This window comes from Thamnophis sirtalis, unplaced genomic scaffold, assembly GCF_051295495.1.
Source record: "Thamnophis sirtalis isolate CommonGarterSnake01/CBP01778 unplaced genomic scaffold, rThaSir2_p1.2 scaffold_3, whole genome shotgun sequence".
Classification (NCBI taxonomy): Eukaryota; Metazoa; Chordata; class Lepidosauria; order Squamata; family Natricidae; genus Thamnophis; species Thamnophis sirtalis.
In genome coordinates this window covers 30,182,713-30,209,536 of record NW_028261383.1, presented here as the reverse complement: position 1 = coordinate 30,209,536, position 26,824 = coordinate 30,182,713, and the positions used below count along the sequence as shown (strand labels likewise).

The 26,824-nt window shown below is 43.7% G+C and overlaps 1 protein-coding gene and 4 non-coding genes across 5 annotated transcripts; 1 reads left to right on the top strand and 4 right to left on the bottom strand.

Moving 5' to 3' along the window:
- Nucleotides 1–3,886: 3,886 nt before the first annotated feature.
- TRNAA-AGC (transfer RNA alanine (anticodon AGC)) lies at nt 3,887–3,959 on the bottom strand. Its single transcript has one exon. It is a non-coding gene; the product is annotated as a tRNA-Ala (tRNA).
- A 297-nt stretch (nt 3,960–4,256) lies between these two features.
- Nucleotides 4,257–4,329, top strand: TRNAA-AGC (transfer RNA alanine (anticodon AGC)). The gene has a single exon. It is a non-coding gene; the product is annotated as a tRNA-Ala (tRNA).
- A 4,348-nt stretch (nt 4,330–8,677) lies between these two features.
- LOC148047798 (uncharacterized) lies at nt 8,678–14,630 on the bottom strand. Its single transcript, XM_087708492.1, has 4 exons — nt 14,462–14,630; nt 11,151–11,264; nt 9,781–9,952; nt 8,678–8,939 (listed from the first exon to the last, which is right to left on the bottom strand). Exons 1-3 carry the CDS (start codon nt 14,511–14,513, stop codon nt 9,789–9,791), a joined length of 330 nt encoding a protein of 109 aa, XP_087564618.1. The 5' UTR covers nt 14,514–14,630; the 3' UTR covers nt 8,678–8,939; nt 9,781–9,788.
- A 5,731-nt stretch (nt 14,631–20,361) lies between these two features.
- TRNAA-AGC (transfer RNA alanine (anticodon AGC)) lies at nt 20,362–20,434 on the bottom strand. The gene has a single exon. It is a non-coding gene; the product is annotated as a tRNA-Ala (tRNA).
- Nucleotides 20,435–21,159: 725 nt separating this feature from the next.
- Nucleotides 21,160–21,232, bottom strand: TRNAA-UGC (transfer RNA alanine (anticodon UGC)). Its single transcript has one exon. It is a non-coding gene; the product is annotated as a tRNA-Ala (tRNA).
- Nucleotides 21,233–26,824: the final 5,592 nt, after the last annotated feature.

The following is a 26,824-nucleotide window of genomic DNA, read 5'->3' as shown; positions in this document are numbered from 1 at the left end:
AATTTCAGTCACAACAGGTCAGGGATGTCAAAAATGTATAACTTTATTGCACTGAACACAAAAATCTATTTCCACTATAGTATTTTACAAGTGTAAGCACGATCTGAAGATTACAAATGAATGAAGGAAGGAAGCTGCTGATACACTGAGTAAAGTATGGAAGAGAAGTAGTAGAACAATATTGGTCAAAATACACATTTATTGTTGTATTTGCAATGTTTCTCAGGTGGACAACCATAGGTTTTCCCTGTCGGTATTTCCAAGTTGTGTTGAACCATAGCTCATCACACACAGTCACTGTGCACTTGATGGGTTTACTTCCAAGTGACCTGGATTACATGAGTATAAGGAACAAAATAAGACAGGAAAGGTAAATCTTAATATGCCCCAAATGGGTAGTAAGATAGTAGTGATTTCTTCAAGATCAAGGTAGGAGAAAGCTGCAGAGTTGAAGGAACAGCAGGCTGACTTTCCTCATCACCCCAAAGCAGGCTTGTCACACTCAGAAAAGATGCACGCTTCCCATTACACCTGTCACTGTCACAACAATTTAGAACTTGAATTTCAGTGGCCAACAATAGAGTTGTGTTACATTTCCAAATGTCTAAACCTCCAGCACATCAAGCATTGACTCCCAGAAAAACACCACCTTAAAGGGAAAAAGAAAAGTGTGAGTCAGGGAATTCTTTCTTTGCCAAGAGGATCTCAGGAGAAACACAAAGATTCAGGGAAGGGAACTGAAGACCTGTTGAATGAGCCCAGCCAGCTGTTCCCAGCCAAGGACCCTGGGAGCCAGATAAAATAACTGTTGTTTGCAAGGTTAATTTAGACCTGCATTTAGAAGATTGAATTCAAAGTGTCCTGGCTCTCAGAAACTATGTGTATCACCACCATAACAGCTTGTCAATGGAGAATGGGGTGTGATACTAGTTCGCCTCCTCGTGGTGCACCCTGGATAGCATGATAGTGTGAACCAAAAGACTAGCAACAAATGGCAGCCCAACTGCATTGAACAATTGGCAGTTAATGACAGTTGGCAGCCAGACATCTTTGTAGAACTCCTGGCTCTCTAAATACATGGCAACGGATATCAGGTGCTGATTCTAACAGGACATATTGAGGCCAGTTTCTAATGAAGCTTAAAAACCATAGCATACAATATTGTGTGGAAGAAGAGTCTGCTTTCCAGCATTGGCCAACTCAGAACAGGGTCCATACCAGTTGTTTTTTTTTTTTTACTACCGGTTCTGTGGGGGTGACTTGGCGGGCATGGTGTGGCTTGGTGGAGTGGCAGGGGAAGGATACTGCAAAATCTCCATTCCCACCCTACTCTGGGCCAACCAGAGGTGACATTTGCCGGTTCTCCAAACTACTCAAAATTTCTGCTACCATTTCTCCAGAACTTGTCAGATCCTGCTGGATTTCACCCCTGATCCATACTCAACATGGTGTGTCAGCTCCGGCTTTGAGATCAAACTGTCTCTGTGTTTGACTGTTTTCCTTAATCCTTTGGTGTCGGGCCAGGAAATGGGGTCTTGTCTCTACCACTCCTTGACAAAATATCCATCACATTGTATCCGAATGCCCATCAAGAGCTTACACTGGCCCAATGCCGTACACTAAATAAAATGAAGAATAGGTTGGCCTTCACTTCTTGCTGGAGCTCTACTACTAGGTGGAGAATAATGGAAAATGCAGGGAACGCTGAACCAAGAGAAAGTGCCCATAACATCTGTTTGGAATAGACATTATTAACTGAGATTACGAACAGATAAAATGTTCCTCGTGGGATGTTATTGAAGAAACATCAGTGAGCTTGTTCTCAACGTCTTGTCCTGAGATATAGCACTCCCTTGAAAGACCCCTGGATACCTCAACAAGTCTAAAAGTCTCTGGCCCCAGGGCTCATGGGTTTTGCATTGTTCTACCCACTTTGTGTGTCTTGATGTAGCTTTCTGTTAGTTATATGGTGCAATTAAAAGAGCTGGCTTTGGTCTATAAAGCTTTTCATGTGCACCAGTAGGACTACATCCCTCCACTAAAGAAAACCCTGACCAGGAGAAGCAGCTGGTTGTCCCATGTTATTAGAAGATCAGGAGGAACAAAGTCTACAGGTGCTGCTTCTCCATCATTGGTCAGTCTTTCTAGAATGGCCTCCTGACAGAGGTCCAGTTGACTCCATTTTTAGTGACCTTCTAGAAGAGGTTGAATTGAAAGCTTTTCCAAAGTGTACAGGGAAGCATTTACTATAATGCCATGTGTGTGTATATGTGTTTGTGTGTGTACTTTCTAAGGGCTGGTAAGATCCATTACAGAGGTGGTATTCAGCTAGTTCTGATAAGTTCTGGAGAACCGGTAGCAGAAATTTTGATTAGTTTGGAGAACCGGCAAAGAGGCTGGCTCTGCCCCTACTGCCTCACAGCTGATCTTCTTTTGATGCCCTGAACTGGAGAACGGAGTTGGAAAGCTGATAAGTGGGGTGGGGAAGAATGAGGATTTTGCAGTAATCTTCTCCCAAGAGTGGGGAGGGAATGGCGATTTTACAGTATCTTTCCCCTGCCATGCCCACAAAGCCACACTCTCAGAACTGGTGGTAAAAATGTTTGAATCCCACCACTTACCCAAAGTGAAATAAAGCAGTAAGATGATCCCACAGAGAAGTACCCTTTTCATTCTTGCTCAGATTCTCTGCTTGACAGACAGGATGAGACTCAACAAGAGGGAAACTCCCTAGGATCCAGTTTGGATCTTTCCACACAGACCTGTTCATCTCCCCTTTTATTGTGGATGAACCTCTTAGGAAGGCCAGTCAAAGAGGGATAAGTGGCTCTAGCTAGGCTTGGGCAGGGCCTGTTCTTCTGATATTGGAGTTAGGGAAGACTGATCGTAAATAAAATTAAGCTGACGAGGTTGGTGGGGACGAGGGGAACAGAAGTTGTTCAGTGTGAAGGCTCAGCTTGTACACTATAAAAGAACACAAGGTGTATTATAATGTCTGTAGTTATAATAGCGCTCATGATGTTACCTAGTTTGGGTAATAAAATGTCTGCAAGAAAACAAATGGCAAGTTCAGAAACCACCAAGGACCCCACACTTCAATCCTGAGCTAAAAATATTTTAATATTTTATTTTAACTAGGAATTACTGGCAATGCTAAAGTCTTGTGAGAGACGATGAGATCAATGCCCACCTTTTCTAGGCAGGATTTTGGTTGATTTTATCATCTTTCCCAAGATCCACGACTCCACTCCTGTGATTCTGTATACGATTTTCTGTGTGGGTGCCATCCATTCTTTGCCACATGACTCTGAGTGGCTAATAACAATAACCAAAAGCAGAAACACTAAAAGCAATGTAACAAAAAATGAAGAAAAAACAGGAATGTCACTTATTGATCTATATCCGTGATGCAGTGGTGGGTTTCAAATTTTTTTAGAACCTCTTCTGTAGGTGTGGCCTGCTTTGTAGGAGTGGCTTGCCAACCATGTGACTAGGTGGGAGTGGCTTGCCAGCCATGTGACTGGGTGGGCATGGCCAACTTGTAAAATGTAAAACTCACTTAACAACGCTCTTGCTCAGCAACCAAAATGTTGGCTCAGGAACTCTGGCATTGAAGTGTGCAAGTCTTAAAGCTGTCAAGTTAAAAGACCCTTGCACTCTTAACCCTTTAGAAAAAAATAACCCAGGGGTGTTCAAACTTGACAGCTTTAAGACTTGTGGACTACAACTCCCAGAATTCCTCTTCTCGCTCTTCATCTTGATGATGTGCAGACAGACGGGGCCTGTCCTTACTTTAGCATTGCCAATAATTCCTAGTTTAGGAAAATATGCAGAATTTGTGTGCTTGAGGATTTTCGGAATGGAAGCCAAAAGTAAAGAGACTGACTGGAGAATGCAGGCATTGATCCTGCTACCTCTCGCATGCTAAGCGAGCGCTCTACCATTTGAGCTAATTCCCCACTTGGCTTTAACGTGGAAGGATCTTTATGCCTTCCTCCCTTTTTTTGTGTGAACTGGAAGGATTTATCCAGACACTGGAAGATGAAAGGTCCTTGATGGTATATATGTAGATGTTGTTTATGTGTATGTGCCTGTGGATGGCTGATTTGTCAGAGTGCCAGGCTTCCAGGAATTCTCTAGTGTTTTTGGATTTGGATTTTTCTCCGATAGATAATAATATTATAATTTCATGTCCTCAGCTCCTGAATCTTATCCTAAATCCTTGCAGTTGAGTGGGTGAAAGTTACCTTATGTCTGGGGAATTAGCTCAAATGGTAGAGCACTTGCTTAGCATGCAAGAGGTAGCAGGATCGATGCCTGCATTCTCCAGTCAATCTCTATTCTCTTTTGGCTTCCATACAGAAAATCCTCTTCCAGGCAAATTGTGCATATTATCCTAAATTTCTACACTGTTGCAAAGCATCCAGGCAGTCACTTGGGCACTAGTGGCAATATATAAACTCTTGTTTTGCTTGCAGAAGATGGTGGATCTGATGCCCATCTTCTCCAGATAAAATTTACAGGCATTGCTGGGATGTGGTGCAATCAGCTGAAATGATAGAGCACTTGCTTTAAGTGTAAGAAGTAATGGGATCAGTGCCAGCATTCTCCTAGAGGAACATATACCTCATTTTGCCAGTTTATCGGATCACTTTAATATATTTAAGTTTCTGCCTCTTGTCCTGAGGTTTTGCATTTTGGTTCCTTAATATCTACATGTAGCTGGGGAATTAGCTCATATGGTAGAGTGCTTGCTTTGCATGCAAGAGGTGGTGGGATCGATGCCCACATTCTCCAGTAAATGTTTCCATAATTTTGCTATGTTGTGAGATTGTTTTCAGCTCCTCAGTTGGTGTCTCTTGCCCTGAATTCTTGTAACGTGGTGAATCAAGGTTGCTTGGTAGTTGGTGTTAGCTCAGATGGCAGAGTGCTTGCTTTGGATGCAAGAGGTTGTGGATCGATGCCCGCATTCTCCAGCCAACTCTCTTGTTTGTTTGTTTTTTTCCTGATCCATACACTAATTCAACCTCATTGAATCCCTCTGTACACATTATTTTGTATCTGCCTTTTCTTTTGTATGCTGTGAGAAGTATCTATGAGAAGCAATTGGGAAATCGTTCACCCTGTGAAAGCAAGCAATCAGAGCCATTCATGAAATCTGAAATTTTATTGTCTACCAGTTATAAGAACCTCACCAGAGTGCTTCCCTTGCCTTGGTTACAACCAGATAAGGCTTCATGGATGGATTTGGGGGCAAGTCAAGCTTATGCTAATTGTAACAATTAGTGCAACAATTCCAAGGTAGGCACTCACAAATTAATGCACTTAGGTTGCACACCCTGGAAATGTGTCATCTAACTCTTCCTTAACCATAATGTAATGATTATACCCTAGTGACTGGATCCCCACATCCCACTTTGCCAGAGGGTGAGGGTTAGTGCTAATCCAGGCATCCCTCTGAAGTTCCAGATTTGATGTAGGTAGGTTGGACTGCATTCTCACCATGGAGCACCAACCTTCTCCAGTTTCTCAATGTTACCTTGGTTTCTTTCTTGGTAAATTGTGCAAGAATGCTATCAGACAGCTGGGGAATTAGCTCAAATGGTAGAGCGCTTGCTTAGCATGCAAGAGGTAGCAAGATCGATGCCTGCATTCTCCAGATATTTTCTTTTATTTGCTCCATCCATAGGGAGTCCTTCATCTAACTGCTGCATCTCCTCCGAGGTTCTTTCAGCGTGATGCTCCTTAGCTATTGAAAAGCTTCAGCCCAAGGCAGAAAAGTTTAGCCTGAAGAGACAATGGATCTTTTTTTCCTGTAAATATCTGATTAATGGAATAGCTCCCTCTGGAGACCAACATTGTCCAAACACTGTTTGCTTTCTGAGCAAGATTCAAAAAAACAAAATCACTTTAAGATGAAAGTTCATTTGTTCTATAGAAAGGCTGGATTTGTGGTTGTATTTTGAACAGAACAGACTTGGAAGTCTCAGGAGTGTGCTACACTTCAAAGGCATAGAATGTTTTTGAACAATTCAATTTCTCTCAACCCCTCTCCACTTTCCCAAAATTCCCTCAGCCGTAGATGTATCTTAAGTTACAGTTCCTCTCACTGTCTTCTTAACTTCTCAGTCCCTCTTCCCAGACATTGTTAACTACACCTAACCAAATTGAACCTTATGCTTTTTCCTCTTAGTTCTTCAACCATCATTCCTTGTCCATCTAAATCAGTGGACAATTTCCTTCCTGGTGAAACAGCCAGCTTCTTGCTCCTTCTTCCTTAGATATATTATTTTGGAGAGAAAGCTGTGTTGATGCTCTCTTAACACTCATCAACAGCAACATACAAATACATCAATAATCATGCAGTCATCAAACTAAAGAAATACATCACATTTATGTGTCATAAAGCAAGCACACCATCATAATATAATCATGCAAATATCAGCACAATGGCCAGGCTCAATCTGACTTTGGACACATTATGTGACGACCTGGCTATTTGGTGAAGGCTCTAAAGCTGGAAATGGTGGAAAGGAAGAAAAGAAAAGGATTTCCAGCAGCAAATGGGTGGACCTGTTACAGTGGTGATGGAGGAAGCCTTGGGAGAGCTGAAGGACCAAGTGAGGGGCAGATGAGCATGGAGAATGTCTACCTATGTGAAATCTATCTTTTTTTACTACTGGTTCTGTGGGCATGGCTTGTTGGAGTCATGTTACTATGTAGTCATGTAACTGGGGGATCAAAAGGCAAAAACTCATTTTAATAATGTCCTGCTGGAGCAGGGTTGGACTAGATGACCTCCAGGTCCCTTCCAGTCCTGGATTATCCTTTGAAGCTGCATCTAGTGACAGGTTTGTAGTCCTTCCTTCCTCTCCTTTTTCTATCCCTCCCTCTCTTTCTTTTTCTTTCTTTCTCCCTCTCCCTCCCTCCCTCTTTCTTTCTTTCTTTCTCAGAAGCCCCCACCGCTTATTTTTGGCCCCCAACCCCTGTTTTTGCCCCACCCCCATTTTTGGCCTCCACCCCCATGTTTCTGGAGAACATGTAGTTAAAAAAATGCTTAAAAGTTTTTTTAAAAAAGTTCCGAAGATCAGTTGTGTCACGTGCGATCGTTGGAACTTTTTTTTTTTTTTTTTTTTAGTTTTTAAAGTATTTTTTACTACCGGTTCTGTGAACCAGTATCATTTTTTTTACTACCAGTTGGGTGAACCGGCCTGAACAGGTAGCATCTCAATCCTGCCTATGTGGTTAATAAGAGTCATTACTGACCTGATGGCACGTAATCAATAACATTCAGAAAATCTCTCTGGAAATATTTTGGGCGAAATATTTGGTGTCAGGAATGAGTTACTCCAATACAAGAATGAGTTACTCCAATACCTCTGCTTTGCTACTTGCTTTCGGCTGGCATTGATAGCAATAGCAATAGCAATAGCAATAGCAGTTAGACTTATATACCGCTTCATAGGGCTTTCAGCCCTCTCTAAGCGGTTTACAGAGTCAGCATATCGCCCCCACAGTCTGGGTCCTCATTTCACCCACCTCGGAAGGATGGAAGGCTGAGTCAACCTTGAGCCGGTGAGATTAGAACCGCTGAACTGCAGATAACAGTCAGCTGAAGTGGCCTGCAGTACTGCACCCTAACCACTGCGCCACCTCGGCTCGATTGAAACGGGGAGGGGGGGGCATGGTATTTGGGTGGGGAAGTATTCAGTATAGGAGTGATTGTAAAAAGGGAGTTGTTCTCACCATCTACTGCGCATGCTGCAGATAGTGGATTTGCTGCCAAGGCCAACTGTCCGGCATACCAACCTGATGATGCTTTTTGAAGATGTCTCCCACATGACACCTGTGGGATGTGCGGATTCGACTATGGGATGGGGTTACCAGGGGGAGGGAGTTCGGTCACATATTGATATCTATGATTACACGCGCTTTTGCCTCAGATCTTGCTTTGCTTAGCTGCTATCTACTCATGACCAGTAAAAGTACTCTTAATTCTGCAAAATGGAGTTGAGTGGTTTCTTTCTTGGTTACTGAGGGAGGCCGCCTTGACATAGGCTTCAGTTGAACCATCAGAGTCTCAGGGACAACCCCAAGTTCCCTTTGAAACTTAGTCATGCCCATCAAGCTCCTTGCAAAGGTAAGTAGTACAGTGTGTGTGTGTGGGGGGGGGGGAGGGAATCCCCGGGCCACGCGATTTAGATTAGCATAAAACCAGGAAATCCGGCTTTCTAGCTAATAGAAATCACGTGTCACAGCTGATAGTCGGAAATACCGGTTCTCCCGATAGCATTTTTTTACTGCCGGTTCAAGCGAATCAGTCTAAAACGGTAGCATAGGCTGATGGTAATATTACCCCAGCTCCATGTAATGCATAACCTTTGGAATTACAATGAAAAATTTAGCTTAGAAACTAAAACATTAGGACTTCATTGATTCCCCCACCCCCAAATATCTGCTTAAAGAGGCATGAAAGAGATGTTATTTGATGGGCTACAAGAACAATCAATCTTCTCTAGAATAGTTGCTCAGGTTGATTCAGGTATGTTGTTCTAATCACATCTGGAATAACAGACAACAAGACAAAAAGGTAACTGAAATACACATCAAATTGATTTTTTTTAGATGTGTCCTGAGAATGCAAGTTACGAGAAGAATATAAACAACGCAGAGAGGGTTCCATTTCCAAATTTTTATCACTGCACCAAATCACCAACATGAGCTAAGCAGAGAAATTATGTACAATGGAATTTATTTTAAATATGTATTTTACACCATGTAGGTTGCAATCCCCCGCAGGTTTCTTCAGTTTCATTAAGTCAAGGATGAGCAGCGTGTGGTCCTCCAAATGTTGTTGGATGGTAAATCCCCACATCCCTTGCTCAGGATGTTTCAAAGTGACATTCAATAAAATCTGGAAAGGGCCCCATTGCTAATCCCTGGATTAAAAGAGAAACAAGATGCGGGTTAGAGACGAACGCTGTAGAAATTAGATGTTCTTGGCAAGTACTTTTTTAAAAAAGTTTTTTTTTAACTTTTTTATTCTCTTACATAGAGTTATAGGTATACATTCACATAGTTATCCTTCTTCTTTACATCTGTCATTCTTGTACATTTGTCATTCCACTTAAAATATTACAATATACAGTTTGAGTTGCTTTGCATACCATCCCACCACCTATTTTTAACACTGCCTTATTTCTCTGTTTCTTTTCTCCCGCCCGCCCTCCCTCCCTACTCTACTTTCTTCTTTCCTCCTCTCCTTTCCCTTCCTTCTTCCCTTCTCTCCTCTACTCCTTTCTTCTTCTCCTTCCTACCGTCTCTCCTTCTCTTTCTCCCCCTTCCACCCTCAACTCCTTGCCTCTTTCTTCCTTTCCTCCTCTTCCTCTCCTCTCCTCCCCTCTTCTTTTCTTTTTCTGTTGTTGTGGGTATCTCTTTCAGTTCTCATTTATTTTCTTGGGATGGCATTTCTGCAAACCCAAACATAATTTAAAAACATTTCGTATTCCCTTTCCTTTGCTAATCTATCCTAGCTATGTTTTCCCCTTTATATCTTGCTCTTGAATATATACTTGTATATTAATACTTTCTTTTCTATTTCACCCCATCTTCCCCTCCCTTTTCCATTTAATAGTTTATCGTCTGGGTTCTGTATTTTCCCCTTATTTCCTTTTTTAAATTTCTTTCTCTAGCGAATCATAAATTGGCAAGTTTTTCAGATGAAAAAAAAAAAGAGAGATTCTCTGGGGAGTCACAGAGAACATAAGCCACAATATTTACCAGGTTCTTTAATTCCAGTTCTGAGGCAAAGATGGTATTTCTCCATTACATTTGTCAGTGGAGCAACAACTTGAAACACGGACATATGGATCCGCCTTCGTTGTTCTGTTGCAAAGCCAACTTCCCAAGCTGCTATAGATACAGGTATACCTTAGGAAGTAGAGTTCACCATCTATAAGGGGAAAGATAAAAATATGTGAAATGGGTACCTTAAAAATATATATATATATATATATATATATATATATATATATATATATATATATATATATATATATATATATATATATATATATATATATATATATATATATATATATATATATATATATATATATATATATATATATATATATATATATATATATGCAGAGGTGGGCTGCTACGGATTCGCCTGGGTTCAGGAGAACCCGTAGCTAACGTTATGGCTGGTTTGGAGAACCTCCAAATCCCATCCCTGGCTGGCCCCGCCCATACCATCCTGCCTGGGGGTGATCCCAGAACCTTACTCGGGGAACATCAGTTGCTTTATTTATGGATCGATCAAATTTATATAGCTGCCCATCTCATGAGTGTGACTCTGGGAGGCATTGCCATAAAACAAAACAGTAAAAACACACCTTCAATAACCATTACAATTTAAATATACAGAACACCACAGGAGAGTGTTTTGAAGACTCGCACACAATGAAATCCCCTCGTGCCTCTCTGTTACTTATTAGTGTCCCTGCAATCTCGTTGGCTGAGTAACTCTTGCCAAGTGAGGACACTGCCCTGAAAGGTTTCCAAGCTCTCCAATGAACCTGCTTTAGAACAAACACTGAGGCTTGTTGGCGGTGCTTTTCTCTGTGGGAGGGGCTGCCCTTTCTGTGTGACAGGAGGGGACGAGAGAAGACAGACAGATGAAGACTGTTGGGTGAAGGTGGTGGATGTTGTGGTCTGCAAGTGGCCTGTGGAGTTGGCAGTAGAGTTGGACAGTGAGGAGGTTGGGGAGGAACATGGGCCAGTCCATGGAATCTGGGGAAGGCTTGGATCAGGGCTCTGCGTCGAAGGAAGAAAGGGGCCCAGGGCCATCTGGTAGTTATGTGCTGTCTCACTGGCATCAGTGAGGCAGAAGAACAGTGTAGGCCTGTTCCCACTGTGTGCATGCGCAGAGCAGAAGGCACGAACAATTAAGACAAAAAGGGCAACACGGGAGTAAGGCTTGGAGATGATTGCCCCCTTCCATAAGAGAACCTAAACAGAACCATTCTTAAAATATCAAAACCACCAACCAAGATTCTTTAGCCTGCGCTAAATTGTAATCACACACTCCCATATCTGGCTGGCTTTCTTTCCTATATTGCATGGTTTTCATTCTTGCAACTTACTGACATAACTTGCATATGAGAAGCATTGTCCAGAGTAAGTCTTACAGGTCTCTTCTTTCTCATAGCAACCTTTGCCATTTCCAGAACCACAGACTCTACAGATGATACCTTGGGCTGACAGAGAAGAAGAGAGCATTAAATTGGACACAAAATCAGCAGACAAAGGCGTGGAACAGCTGAAGTGCTTTTGCTCAAGTTTGAATATGAAGCAAGAATTGTCTTGCAGGTAGAGGAGCTTTCCCTAAGCAGATGCACTTTGCAAGAAATCTATTTCTCTTCCCGATTAGATTACAGATTAAAAGAGTTGGAAGGGACCTTATAGGTCATCTAGTCCACCCCCTGCCCAAGCAGATTTGAGACCATTTCTGCTTTCCATCAATGCTTCCTATCTAGTGGATGGATACAACCTTATTTAGATGTTTTTCTTTTAAATTTTGTTTTACTAACAAACATGTAAAATACACACACATAAAACCTAGACGTACACCACATTTACACAATACAATATGAACAGGAGCTTCCTGTTCTTTCTAATAGCAATTATCAATCGATACCACTCACCTTATATTACTTCCCCTTCTATTTTTATTTCATTTGGATTTCACCATTCTTAACCCTCTTATTTTACTCATAACTATTTTTTTTTTAGTTTTGTTATATTCCTTCATTGATTCTTGTTTCTTTAGATGTTATTTAGATGTTTTTCAAGAAGACAGAGATTTGCCATAAATAAGGGAAAGGTTTAATTGTACAGCAACATTTTCCTACTGCAAAACCAGACACAATTATGTGCCTCTAAATGAAATAGAAACCCTAAATTAGAAAATCTATATAAAATATAACAGCAAATCCAATGACAATTTTCATATTTTCAAAAAGGAACAAGCGCAAAGTATTACTGGAAAATCCAAATGGTTCAGACAAAAAATACTGTGGATAGTAAATAAAAATATCAGTTTTTTTTTCTTATATTTTTAACTGCACTGTAAGCAGTTGGAAACCAATCAGTTTAAACCCCATGCATTAGGGAGGGTTAATCTCTACTTTTGACAGATTGCTGTGAGAAATTCAGCTTCATCTTTGCGAAGAGTATTTTTTAATTGCAATGAAGATAATGGATTTCTGCTTTAGAGCCCCTTTAAAAACAGTCAAGGAAGCTTTGAAAAGGCATCAGGATGAGAAATCAATTTTAGTAAGCAAATAGCTGGAAAATGGAGGAAGCCTTAAGCCTTCTGTTGACTCAGCCTTCCATCCTTCCGAGGTGGGTAAAATGAGGACCCGGATTGTTGTTGGGGGCAATATGCTGACTCTGTAAACCGCTTAGAGAGGGCTGAAAGCCCTATGAAGCGGTATATAAGTCTAACTGCTATTGCTATTGCTATTGCTATTCTGTTGTATCCTGCCTTGCCCCGCAGAAAACAACAATCAGAAAGAGAGCTGCCATTTTTGTATTTAATCTCATTCTTTACCCTCAAAAACTGAAGAAGTTTGACAACTCAAATCATCATTTGAGTTTGACAAACATCATTGAGTTTGACAACTCAAAATTAAGGGTTCCAACATCTCAGGGGTTGCCACAAAGAGGAGGGAGTCAAACTATTCTCCAAGGCACCTGAGGGTAGAACAAGAAGCAATGGGTGGAAACTAATTAAGGAGAGAAGCAACTTAGAACTGAGGAGAAATGTCCTGACAGTTAGAACAATTAATCAGTGGAACAGCTTGCCTCCTGAAGTTGTGAATGCCCCAACACTGGAAGTCTTTAAGAAGATGTTGGATAGCCATTTGTCTGAAACGGTATAGGGTTTCCTGCCTAGGCAGGGGGTTGGACTAGAAGACCTCCAAGGTCTCTTCCAACTCTATTCTATTCTATTCTATTCTATTCTATTCTATTCTATTCTATTCTATTCTATTCTATTCTATTCTATTCTATTCTATTCTATTCTATTCTCTTTAACCCCAGTCAAATGATTTGGCTGGGCAGCAGGTCAAGAAAAGTGGAGGTTTCCAACTTGCTTAGCAGGAATAAGTCTCTTTGGAGCAATTCAGGCGTTGCATGGGGCAAGTGCTGAAGGACCAGGCTGTACTTCATTCTATGGGAAATGCAGACTATGGAATGGGGTATCCCAGGGAAGGAACATCGTGAACAGGATTGGAGAACAGCAAGTCCTGAGATGTTTTGAATCTATCTAGAAGAATCAGGTGGGTGGAGAGTAGACTATCTAAGTCACCTTCCTCTTATCATGTATAGATGAATTTGGGAAAAAACACCTGAATATGGATGAGTTTTCCTGGAATCTCTCTCTGTGTATGCTCTGCAGAACTAGGTACACACCAGCCAGTGGTGGGTTCTGGGCGGTATGGCCGGTACCGCTGCACTGGTAGTAGCCGGGGGAAGCGGCCACTGTACCGGTACGGTAACTCGTTTGGCCCACCCGCCTGCCTGCATTCCATAGCTGTTTATAACGTGACTGGCCAATTGCGCACACATACACAGTGTGCGGCGCCTGTTTGACCTCCGCCGAGCAGCTGGGTGTTGCAGGGTGGTGGCGTGCGTAAGCATACAGAGTGTGCGTGCCCGACTAGGATGCCTGGCCCCGTGCGCAGCATACAGGTTGCGACGGGATCTGAAACCCACCACTGACACCAGTTAATCTCATCCATTTCTGCATGGTGAGTTTTTCCAGGTTCCTGCCACTCAGCACCATTTTAAGTCCTGTCAACCGGCCATTTTATTGACGGAATCCCTTCTGTTTTCATCCTTCCATCCATCCATTCCCTGATGCTATTAGAAGATGGGAGAGCTTCTCAAAACTAGGTGCTCAGTGGACACACTCTTACAAAGAGTTTTCCCATCTTCCAGCTTGAGATTCAAATTGCATGTCTCTAAAGTCATGCAAATACCTAAGCATAGTACACAAAATTGTTTGCTATAACGTTCTACTTGTCAACGACTACTTCAGCTTAATCTCAATAAAACACGGGCAAACAATCGATACAAACTCAAAGTAAACCACTCCAAACTTGATTGCAGAAAATGCGACTTCAGCAACAGAGTGGTCAACACCTGGAATGCTCTACCGACTCCATTGTTACATCCTCAAACCCTACAGCTTCAATCTTAAACTGTCTACCGTGGACCTCACCCCGTTCCTAAGAAGTCCATAAAGGGGGCATGCCTACTGTCCCTCTCCTACTCTCCCCATTTATTTGTACTCATTTATTTTGCTCATGTCCATGTTTATACATATACCTGTTATCTTGTACACGTTTGACAAACCAAATACATAAAATAAAACTAAATAAATACCTACCAGTGCTGTAGAGGAGCAGAGCAGGGAACCCGAGTAAGAAAATCACATTCATCCTGTTTTAGGTCTCTCAAGTAGAAATGTCCCGAGCCAATATGAAGAAGCGGGAAAAAGAATGCAATAAAAAGCAGAAATTCAACTTGGGGTTGGGTTTCTGGCGTGCGTTCACCAAATGTCCAAGATCAGCCAATAAGGCCTGGGACACAGATACATGCGTATGTTGTCTTTGGGGAGTTTCAAAGAGGCAGATACGGGAAGCCAAACAAAATCCCATGAGCTGGCAAACAAATCAATAAACTCTGTACACGGTGCCCTTTGTGTCACTTCCACACGATCCAACCCTAAAAACCTTGGGTCGGTGGTACATTTGCTTGCAATTGTGCAAAGGGGGAAACACCCCCCCCCCCGCCCCAGGATTGCTCACCCTTCCAATTAAATAGCAGGAAAGGAAGTCTTGCCCACCCAGAAGAGAAATCCAAATGAAAGCATATCCAAGGTTGGGCTGCCCACTATAGGAAGCCTCCCCCCCTCCAGAGAATGACATATTTGGGGGGAAATTAAAAGAGGTAAAATATTATATTTGCTAAAGGAGAAATGGAGAACCCCAGTCTTCCTGCATGGTAAAACAGCCTCCAGCAGATGCCTGAAGTTTTTAGAGATGGATATTTTGAGCCCTTTAAGAAATCCAGGCCAGCCTATTTGCAAACAAAACACCTTCATCTGCAGCGATGGGATTAAAATTTACATCTCCCCCCCCCAATTCTAAGAACCGGAGATGATTGTCGCAGTTACTGGTTTGCCCAAACTGGTCCGAACTGGTAGAATCCCACCCCTGATCATAGTACTGCCTAAAATGTCATGTGCCTTTCTTACAACCACGCCTCCTGCTCTGCTTGCAATCAGTGACTGTTCAAGGTATTTTTACCCAAGAACTCAGAGATGGGTTCCTACCAGTTCGCACCAGTTTGGTAGAACCAAATCGTCAAATCTACCGAACCAGTTAGAACAGGTTCCACCAGTGGACCCGGAAAGCAGGCCACACCTACAGAAGAGGTTCCAAATTTTTTTTGAAACCCACCACTGCAAGAACTGCTACTCATCCAGGTTTGGGAATGTATTTTGAACTTGCATTTCTCTAGCAATGATCCTGTAAAGTAGAATTGGGAAGTTGCTACGGTAGAAAGTTTGCTTTCTCCCATTGTTCCATCGGGAAAGGAGAAGATCTGCTTTGGGAGTCCCCTCAGATTATAACAAGGGTGAAAATCTTCCACACTTAAGCTGTTCCACCATCTTTGCTATCTTATTTGAGACAAAGAAGATCCCAGAGGCCTTTATGGAAAGACAAAGGGGGTGGGGAAGGCTGGGAAACAGGGCCCTCATCAGTCAACAGGAGTGTTGATTTACCACCAGCCTATCCAGTACTTAGAAGGCGAGGGTTGGGCAGGACAAGCAAACAACAGCCAACCACTCAAGAGTCAGCCATCAACACATCCCAATCAACATCTAAAAAGCCACTTACAACAGGTACTATAAATACCTCACACAGAACAGCACGCACACTCTGCTAGAGAGAAGTTCCCTGAGGATGGGCTCCAGCATGAGTCTGAAAGCTCAGAAGACTAAACCTCTGGTCCCAGTGATCGACCCAGATTGGCTCCTGCAACATTATCCCAGGACACGTGTGAGTGCTTTTATTCAAGATACAAAAAAGTGCCACGACACAGAGAGGAGGATGCCAGGACAAAAATGATTTCTGTAAATATTGTCTCTAGTAAGCTAATAGAGCATCCTGAAGCAAATTTCACCATGCAAGATTCCACTTTTTTTGTTGCCTGGAGTGACAAGTATTTTAAAAATTAAATTGAAAAAAAAAATAAGGCCGTGATATTAAGAAGAGCACAGCAGCAAAAAGCAACATCAAGTTAGCAGCAGTATCAAACAATACCAACAGAGAAAAGCATTTTTTTAGAAATCTGTTTTTTCCTTTAAAAAAACAAACCTTTCATCTTGCACAAAAGAACAAAAGGTGATTCTGTCTAGGGAGCACACAGTTATGGGCTAAGGGCCACCACCAAATAGGTCTTCCCACTTGTAACTAACCTCTTTGTTAAACAAGGGTGCATGTAGAAGAGTCCAGTATAACCTTAGAAGTCCGACTTGGTTCAGAAAACTTCTACAGGTGGATTTTATAGCAGAAAGCCAAGCAACAACTCCTTTAATAGGGGTGTAAAAGAGAATGTTGCAATCATTAGTTTGATCATTTACTTTCTGCTTATCTTTCCATACACACAGACACCCTTTCCAATGGCAAACACTGAGCTGAAGTGAAGAAATTTTGCACCCACCCCTCTTAGGAGGATGAAATATTCCAGGAAATGTTAAAAAGGCAGAATATTATACCTCCCTGGATGAGAAAAGCAATAGCAATAGCAGTTAGACTTATATACCGCTTCATAGGCCTTTCAGGCCTCTCTAAGCGGTTTACAGAGAGTCAGCATATTGCCCCCAACAATCCGGGTCCTCATTTTACCCACCTCGGAAGGATGGAAGGCTGAGTCAACCCTGAGCCGGTGAGATTTGAACCGCTGAACTGCTGATCTAGCAGTAGCCTGCAGTGCTGCATTTAACCACTGCGCCACCTTGGAGGAGAAATGCTCTTGGAAAGCAGCCCCTGCCTTTGATATTAGCCCCAGAAACACTGGGCCACCTTCGTGTTATCTACAACACGAAAGACCTTCCGCTCCAGGGTGATAGGATTAGCCCTCACTCAAGATCCAAACCAGGACAAAGCCATTAAGCCATAATAGGAATTGCCCAAAGCCCCTTCATTGCATCACCCAGCAAGAGTCAACCAAATCTGGGACACAGATAGCCTAGAAGGTTAGCTGTGACCCAGAGGTCGGTTCCTATCAGTTCAGCCTGGTTCGGCCAAGTAGGTAGTAACTCGGTCTGCCATGCATCCCAAACTGGTTCTTTCAGTGGCACCATAGGCACCGGCATCTTGGTTTTTTTTAGCACTGTGCCTGTGAGCATGCACAAAGTGTCCTCGAGTGAACCAGCAGTAGCAGCAGCTAAAACTCATCCCTGCTGTGACCCCTGCATAGCCCCCTGAGAGCCTGACAGCCAATAGAATCCCTGCCCTTACCACAGGAACAGGAAGCTAAAGTTCAAAGCCCAAGAGAGGGTATATAAATAACACTCATTCTCCACTCCATATCTTCAGTTGCAACAGGACCATGTGCTTAATGGTTCTGCTCCATTCAACCAACTTTCCAAGCAGCCTCCACATTTCCAGTGTCTTTCTCCCCACTTCGAAATTGTGGTTTTTACGCTCCTGATGGGCCGCTCATGCTTTTAGCCGAATGAGAAGAAAGACACCGGACAAATCTTTCTCGGGATGAGAGCCTCAAAGGAAAATCGGAGTCCTCTTTTATTAGGTACAAACAAAGAGAAGGTGTATACGATTACATCAAAAGGCACATGATTAACTAAGTCCAATAATAATGTTGCAGCGTAGCAGAAACTTCATCTCTGGGTGGGGAGAGGGGTAGATGAGAGGTGGGGGGAAGTGGGGGAAAAGGTGGGGGGGAAGCAGGGACGTGCAGTCACTAGAGGCAAGGGAGGCAGAGCCTCACCACTCTCCTCAGGAAAAGAAAAGAAATTTAAATATTTTTTTTAAAATAATTAAAGCCAAGATAGTTGCTACCAGATTCCAGGTCACAGTGGCTTGGTGTCTGCATAATGTTAACCAAAACAGGAGGCGAGAGAACTCGGGGCCTCTTTTCCATAAGGAATTTTTCGCCTTCTAAAAGTTAAGAAAGAGTTAAAAGGCAAAGAAGTTCAGATGGAAAAGAGGCACTAATTCTCCCGCCTCCTGATCTGGAAGCAGCCAATCATGTCTTCTTGAGCACACTTACATTGGGCGGGTTATTTCGGAGGGCGCGCTTCAGAGGAGAGAGGAGTGGGGGAGAAGGAGGAGGCTCGCTCTTCACCCCTCCCCAACCTTCCCAGGATCCAGATTCCCTTCGCTGCAAGCCTTGCTGTCTCTTGCATCCCAAAGGTGGGTGGGTGTGGGAGCTTTGGTGGCCCCAATTCTTCTCTGGGGGGGGGTGTCTCCTGGGGCTGCTGGCTAGATAGACTCCCAAGGAGCGACTCCTTCCCTCCTAGTCCCCCTGTGGGTGGCTGGAAATGTCCGCACATTTCAGCCAGCCACAAAACGCTTAGCCGGGGGTTTCCGGCTGGCGGCCGAGGGACAAGCTAAAGTGCTGGCATGCACTTTAAAGTGCCAGCGTGCCTGTCCGCCATAGAGAGAGCTTGTTCTCTACTTTAAGGGGGCTTTGCATGGGAAGGGGGGGCTCTCCTTGGCGTTCCTCCCTCTCCTCAGCTGTAGCTGGGGTGAGGGGGGTGGATGGTGCGTGCACACGCAATATTCCGGTCTCTGGGGGGTGGAGGCGAAATGTCACAAGGAAAATCCTGGCGCGTGAGGGTGGGCGGAGGCAGGGGGCTCTGCCAACGCCAGCCGCTGCTGCCCGTCCTCGGTGCTTCTGGTGTGTGAGGCTGCTCGGGGAGAGCCGAGGTGGCGCAGTGGTTAAATGCAGCACTGCAGGCTACTGCTAGATCATCGGTTCAAATCTCACCGGCTCAGGGTTGACTCAGCCTTCCATCCTTCTGAGGTGGGTAAAATGAGGACCCGGAGGACCCTTCCGAGGTGGGTAAAATGAGGACCCGGATTGTTGGGGGCAATATGCTGACTCTCTGTAAACCGCTTAGAGAGGGCTGAAAGCCCTATGAAGCGGTATATAAGTCTACTGCTATTGCTATATTCATTTCTTGCGTTCAGACGCTTGCCTTAAAGCCCCTGCTGCCCCCCTTACCCAGCTATAGCGAGCGAGCATGCGCTTGGAGAGGCGGGCTCCGAGGCAAGCCCTCTGATCCTTATGCGGTGGGGAGATGAACCCTTCGGCTTGTCCTACCTCCCCTCCCCAAGCGGGTGCCCTCCTCCTCCTCCTCTCCTTCAAAGGCAAGAGGCAGGCAGGTTTTTTTTTTCCGGAACGGCTTGGTCCTGCCTAGATTGGAGGGTGGGGGGAGGAGAATATAGAGGTCCTGCCCGCTTGCCTCACCGGCCGTGAACTTCACCGCACGTCACTGGGGGGAAAAAGGTAAGCAGCTCGCATTCCTGTGTCCAGAAACTTCATCTCTGGGTGGAGAGAGGGGTAAATGAGAGGTGGGGGAAAGTGGGGGAAAAGGTGGGGGGAAGAGGTAAGCAGCTCGCATTCCTTGCTAATTGATACATGCCAGATGCTAGAGGCTCGTACAGATCAGCACGTTAATTAATAGGAATGCTTTACATATTGCTAAAAGGAATGTTATGCACATCTCCTGATACTGTGTTTCTCCATCCCCGTGTCTGTGTCTTCAGGCAGCTAAAGCTGCCCTATACACAGACCTGGTAATGGATTCCAACAGGAAATTGAACCCAGATGGACGTTTCTTCCAAAAGAAGCAAATGGGTATCCTTTCCCGGATGGGTAGAACCATCATCCATCTCTGTGACTCCAGGTTACAGGATTCAGAAGTCTGCCTTACAGACTCTCTTGCTCTGAAATGAAAGGAGTCTGGGTTTGCTGTGTCTGCTAAGTACCATCCACACATGTTGGATCCAGCACACACAGCAAGCATTAACAAGACACATTTCTTTACTGCTGTATCTCTTTATCTGTATCTCTCTTTTGCAAACACAGCTACGTTGATTAAAAGCTAAAGCTGAAAAAGATCCTATTGTCTCTTCAGGCTCAGCAGTCACCAGCATTATGATACATTTCTCAGAAACATAGAAGCTCCACATTAGGGAAGAAACTGTTGGAAGGGCTTTCTATGGATGGGGCAAAATAAAGGAGAATGGCTGGAGAATGCAGGCATCGATCCTGCTACCTCTTGCATGCTAAGCAAGCGCTCTACCATTTGAGCTAATTCCCCAGCTGCTGGATAGCCCTGTTGAAAAATTTCCAAAGAAAGAAGCCAAGATAACATACAGAAACTAGCAGGAGAAGATTGGTGTTCCCTACTGAGAGTGCAATTCAACCTCCCTACATCAAAGGAAGCCCTTTGAATCAATACATCTAGACCGTTTCAGAGGGATGCCTGAATTAGCAGTAAGAGAGACCCCTCCACCTCAGGTGGCTATGGTTAAGTGGGGATCCAGTCACTTGGGGATAATCATTAAATCATGGTTTAATGAAGGGTTCCACAGGGGTGTCACACTCAATTTCATTGAGGGCCACATCAGGGTTGTGTTTGACCTTGGGGGTCCGGGATGGGCTTGGCCAGCTTGACCTCACTGGTGTCAGGGGCACCTACGGTGGCCTGAGTGCTCTGCCAGTGAAAACAGGCTCCCAATCTCAGTTTTTGGCTGGAATGGCCTCCTTCAACCCTCTCCCAGCAAAAATGGAGCTTGGGAGGTCAGCCCTCCCAAGTTCTGTTTTCGCTTGCAGAGGCACCGTGGCCTAGTCCTTCACTGTTTCTAGGGCAGCTCTGTGGGCCATATCTAAGCACCCCACGGGCCAGGTCCAGGCCCCGGGCCTTGAGTTTGACACCCCTATGCTAGGTATATCTAAAAAGAAGATTTGATGAGAATGATCATGATGGCAATGGAGGAGATAAAAATGATCAAATATTATGGCCAAAATAAGTAAAAATATGATTGGAGAATGTGGGCATCGATCCCACCACCTCTTGCATGCAAAGCAAGCACTCTACCATATGAGCTAATTCTCCAGCTCCAGCTAGCCTAGACCCACCAAACCTCAAGAACTCAGGATGCAGAATCTAAAGAGATTTTTTAAAAATGTCCAAATAACCTGGCAAAATGGAGCAAAAGGTTGACTAGCAGAATGCAGCCATTGCTCCTCCTATCTCTTGCATGTAAAACAAGTACTCCAATGGTGTGGGTTGCAGGCCATATGCCCCAGTACGGGTGTACCGGTGCCTGCTGGAAACAGCAGCCACCATACCGGAAGGGTATTTTGAAGGGCCCGCCTGCCCTTGCTCCTTACCTGTATTTGAAGGAAACAGGCCATCTGTGCAAGCCCGCACAGTGTACAGCACCTGCGTGACACTCCGCCGAGCAGCTGGAGCATCGCAGGCAGTGGGTGTGCATGCATGCATAGCACATGTGCCTGTGGTACACATCTGGCTCCCGTTGCAGCGTATCAGTTGCAACAGGAGCTGAAACCCACTACTGAGGTACTCTATCCTTTGAGCTGATCACACTACATCCTAATAGTTCTGCTCCATCATTTCTCAAGAAAGAGCCAGAATCACACAGGGTGGACTGGGATGGATCCACCCAAAAACTTTCTGATGAAAGTGGGCATCGATCTCACCATCTCCTGCAAGCAAAGCAAGAGTTTGGTATTGCCACTAATGCCCAACTGCCTGCCTGGACTGCTTTGCAACAGTGTAGAAATTTAGGGTAATATGCACAATTTGCCTGGAAGAGGATTTTCTGTAGGGAAGCCAAAAGCAAATAGAGATTAACTGGAGAATGCAGGTATTGATCCTGCTACCTCTCGCATGCGAAGCAAGCGCTCTACCATTTGAGCTAATTCCCCAGCTGCCTGGCCACCTTGTTCTATCATATTACAGTATCTCAGGACAAGAAACTGGGGAAGTGAAACTAGTCCCATTCTGGCCAGGTCCTCTGGAAATGACCAAGGCACTTCTGAACTCTATCTGGAAAAAGTTTGAGCTGGGACATCATGAGGAATTGGACAAGGTCCTCACATTGGTAAGCTTCGCCACCTGAATTCTGAATCATTTCCCTTCTGGGTTGATTAAAGCCTCTGTCCAAATGGTGGTTCATGAATCTTTGAGGGAGGGAGGATTCTGCCAGCTGTTGAAAGTGGCAGGGGTGTTGCTGCCCCTCCTCATCATTTCATCCTTGGACTTGACTGTATTGGGTAGCTTTCTTTGAGTTTTCATCCTTTTTTGAGGGATAAGGTTGTTGAGAGAGTGGTTGGCTTTCAGATGCAGAGGTCCCTGGATGCAATCTGGATACAGGTTATCTGGACTCTTTTCAGTCTGGGTTCAGGCCAAGGTATAGTATGGAGATTCATGTGCGATTCTTTGTGAGTGTGCGTGGGGCCCAGGGGGACATAGAAGCCATCGTAGACATCGATGCATCAGGTGGTTTGGAGATGAAGATGAAGGCAAATGTAGAAGATTATGTTAAGAGCTGTGCTACATGTGCAACCATGAAGATGAGACCAGGGAACACTCCCTGGGCTTCTCTAATAAGTGGCCGACCCCTGCTGGCTCTGGGAGGAAATTGCCATGGACTTTATAGATGAACTCCCACAAAGTGGAGGGAATATGATCATTTGGACCATGATTGACTTATTCTCAAAGCAAGCCCACTTCATAGCCTGCTTGGGGTTGCCCTCTGCCAGAAAATTGGCCAGGCTATTTATAAAGCTGATATACCGGCTGCAAGGAGTGCCCTGCAGGGTCATTGAACCTCTCTGAGAGGTTCAATTCACAGCTACATTCTGAAGGGAGTTCCTAAAGTCCATAGGATTGATCCAGGGACCTAGCTTGGCTTTCCATCTGAGTACTAATGGAGCTGTGGAATGCATGAACACCATGGTGGAACAGTACCTGAGATGCTATGTGGACTACCAGCAACATAACTGGGTGGATTTGCTGACTTTTGTGGAGGTGGCTTACAATAATGTAGTACACAGTAGCACTGGACTGACTCCTTTCCAGGTTACTAGCAGCATGGTATTTGTCCACATGGCTGAGCTACCTTGAGAGCCGCCATTCTCCATGACCCTGGCCAAATGGATGGAATTGCTAAAGCTGGTTTGGGAGAATATGAAACAAGCACTAGCTGAGGTGGCAAAAGCATACAAAAAGCAGGCGGATAGGAGTTGATCTCTCCAGCCCCCCTTCCAGGTGGGAGATGGCATACACCTATCAACCAAATACCTTAAGCTAAAATTGCCTAGCATGAAACTAGAACCTATGTTTTTAGGGCCAATCTCAATAGTGAAAATAATTAACTCAATCGCTGTACAGTTTGTTTCCCACACCTGTTAGGGAAACTACATCTGGTTTTCCATAGCAGTTTATTAAAGCCCGCAATTTGCTCACAGATAAGACTGCAGGACTGGCCAGCCAATGGTAGTACAGGGTGAGACCCACTATGAGGTTAAAAAGATATTGACTCCCAGGTTACACAGGGGTCGCTTGTAATAGTTAGTCCACTGGAAGGAATATCCTTTGTCTGAAGCTACATGGATCAAGAGCTGGGAAGTGAAAGCAGATAGATTAGTAAGACACTTCCATGAGAAATTCCATAGCAAGCCTAAGGGGTGCCCGGGGGGGGGGGTTTAGGAACAGCAACACTAACCCCCATCACCTATCTCAATTCAGGATGTTCTTATCAGCTGAGGAGGAGGAAAGCCTGTCAGCCCTTCAGCCATCTTTAAGGGAAGTCTTCAGAGATGCCACAGCAGTGGATGGGCAAGCTGTGGGAACAAGAGCGGGGAGAGGAGAAGATAATATGGGGTGTCTTTTCCTTTGGGAGTCAAGGACGTTCAGCCTGCACCCGGGGAGGCATGATTGGAGGTCAACCAAAGTTGGGACAGTGACCTGATTGGACCATGTGATGCACATGTGGATGGAGGGGAAGGAACTTTGACTTTACTTTGCATGGGGAAAACCCGTCACTTTCAGATTTGGGTTTTCCCAGATGTGCCAATATGACATCTATAATGAATTCATGCGTTGAGGGAGATACCTGCCTTGGAGTTTTGATTCTGTTGGGGGTGTTACTTGGAACCCTGACAGGGAGAGAGGGAGGAAGGAGGGGAAAGGAGAAGAAAAAGAAAAAGAAAGAAGGAAACTTTCGCAAAGGAGAAAAACAAATGCTGTCTCTTTAAATTGGAACTGAGCATGCCTGGCTGTGGAATTCTGGGAGTTGAAATCCACAAGTCTTAATAATTTTAAATTGAAAAGGTGCAGGAAAGAACAAATTGGTTATATGATTATATGTTATATGGTTTTATGTTTTTGAAGTTTTGGGGTTTGTGCAATATGAACATTGTGTTTCTAAAAGGCTTGTGAATGGAGCCAAACTTTCTCTAGGGTCATTATCTCATTATCTCTATCTGAAAGACATGTGGAATGAGCCTGAGACAGGTTTCTTTGTTAGCAGAAAGAAAGAAAAACAGCACAGCAATTTAGGGCTAGAAGGCTACTAGGAGGTCATCTAGTCCAACTGCCTGCTGCAGCATCAAACCTTACATTGTATGGATTATTTTGGTGCCTCTAACAGAGAGGAAAATTGCCAAAAAGGAGAAATAGTTTACTAGGACAAGGCTGCCATGCAGAGGAAGGCAGAGATAGTTCTTGACTTATGACTACAATTGAGCCCAATTTTTTGGTTGCTAAGAAAGAGCATTGTTAAGTGAGCTTCACCACATTTTACTCAATCCATGACATCTCCTGGTGAGTGACATCAAGTTGGCCACTCCCACCCAGTCACATGACTGCCAAACCACTCCCATAAAACAGGCCACACCTACAGAATAGGTTCTAAAAGAAATTGAAACCACCACTGGCACAAGGCCAAGGTGAACAATCTTCTGAAGGACACTGCTACATATGAGACTCTGAAGAGAGACCCTGCCAGCAGTTGCAAGAAAAGGGTCACTACAATCAGAAAAATACTCGAATGCGCAGAAATGGATGAAATATCAATATAACTAAAAAAAAAAAGAGAAGAATCGGACTTCTATAAACTATGGAATAAAATTTACAAGTGTCTAGAAATCAAAAGCCAAAACAGAAAATAGAGAATACAAATATATGGAAATACAACTAATGAATATTATTATGTGTCAATATTATGTTTGCTACATTATAGGACAAGGTTATAGTGATAAGAAGGCAATGCAGAAGGGAGAATTATAAAAGCTAATCAGGAAAGCCGATATAGAAAGCTGTAAAATTACTGTATATTGTTATGTATGTTCTCTGTTTTGTTTTGTTTTATTTTGTTTTTTCCTTGTGTCTTCTTTACTATTTGTAAAGATTTAAACATTCAATAAAATAATTTTAAAAAAAGAAAAGAAAAAGTTCACTGATTTCTTGCAACATCTACTGGAGGGCAATGCCATTGATAAGCCACAATATTACCGTCTTTATCCTGGGGAAGCCACCCCATGCATATATGGACTCGCCAAAATCCACTCAGACCAACTGTCAACAGCATCAACTCTGCCACCTACAACATTGCAAAACATCTAAACACCTTATTCCTTGCAAAGAGAGACTTGTTAGAAACCATACAAACAAAATTCCTGCGAGCCATCTTAGCTGCACCCAATGGAACTCCAAATGCCCAGTTAAGAATTGAGACAGGCATGCCTCAAATTTGAGTAAGAGCCTGGAAGATGATGATCATTTATTGGCTTAAAATGCATTTCTTTCCAGAGAGACTGTCCCCACTAGTGTTGACTGACAATTTCCCTTCCCCCTGGAAACAAGCAATTGGTCACAAGCTGGGCTCTTATGGGCTCTCACCATTATTCTTAATGTCCCAGGCTTTGAGCAAGCAAAGCAAGTAGTAATTAATAGAATGAGGGACATGGAGTTCCAAGAAGAACTAAATAGGTTGCCTCTCCACAGTAGGGACAGAATCAAACAAGGTGTGTGGGAATCAGCAAGATATCTAAATGACCTGATCTCCACAAAACAAAGAATAGCTTTCTTCATAGCCAGATTTAACATTCTTCCTTCAGCACTCCTCCAGGGCAGGTATAAGAGAACACCTATAGCAGAACGGGTTTGTATATGTGGTAAAGGAGAAGTGGAAGATAATTCACATGTTCTATTACACTGCGAGCTATACAGAGCTTGTAGGTCTGCACATATTCTCCCCTTATTAGAGAGATTGCCAGGGAGGGCAGACAATTTTTATCTAGGCTTTGTCCTCCAGGACACTAACCCGGTTACCACGTATGCAGTGGCAAAGTTCTGTGCTGTTGCAATGTCCATAAGAAAAAAATTGGCTACAGAAGTATAGTACCATTTTGTACCAATTATCTGGACATACCTCTAACAATTTTTGGACCATTATGTTGTTATCCACTTTTAATGTCAATACTTTTTAATTATATTTTAATGTTAGTATTTTTTATTATAGTGTAAAAACTAATGTGTATTGCTGGTCTTTGACCATAATAAAGATTTTACTAACTTTACTCTAAACAACTTATTAGTGTCAGGCCTGCAGCCAGATCTTTGGCCTGCCACACTTTCTATTATTTTACTATGCCTTTTCTATTGTGGGAAAATGGG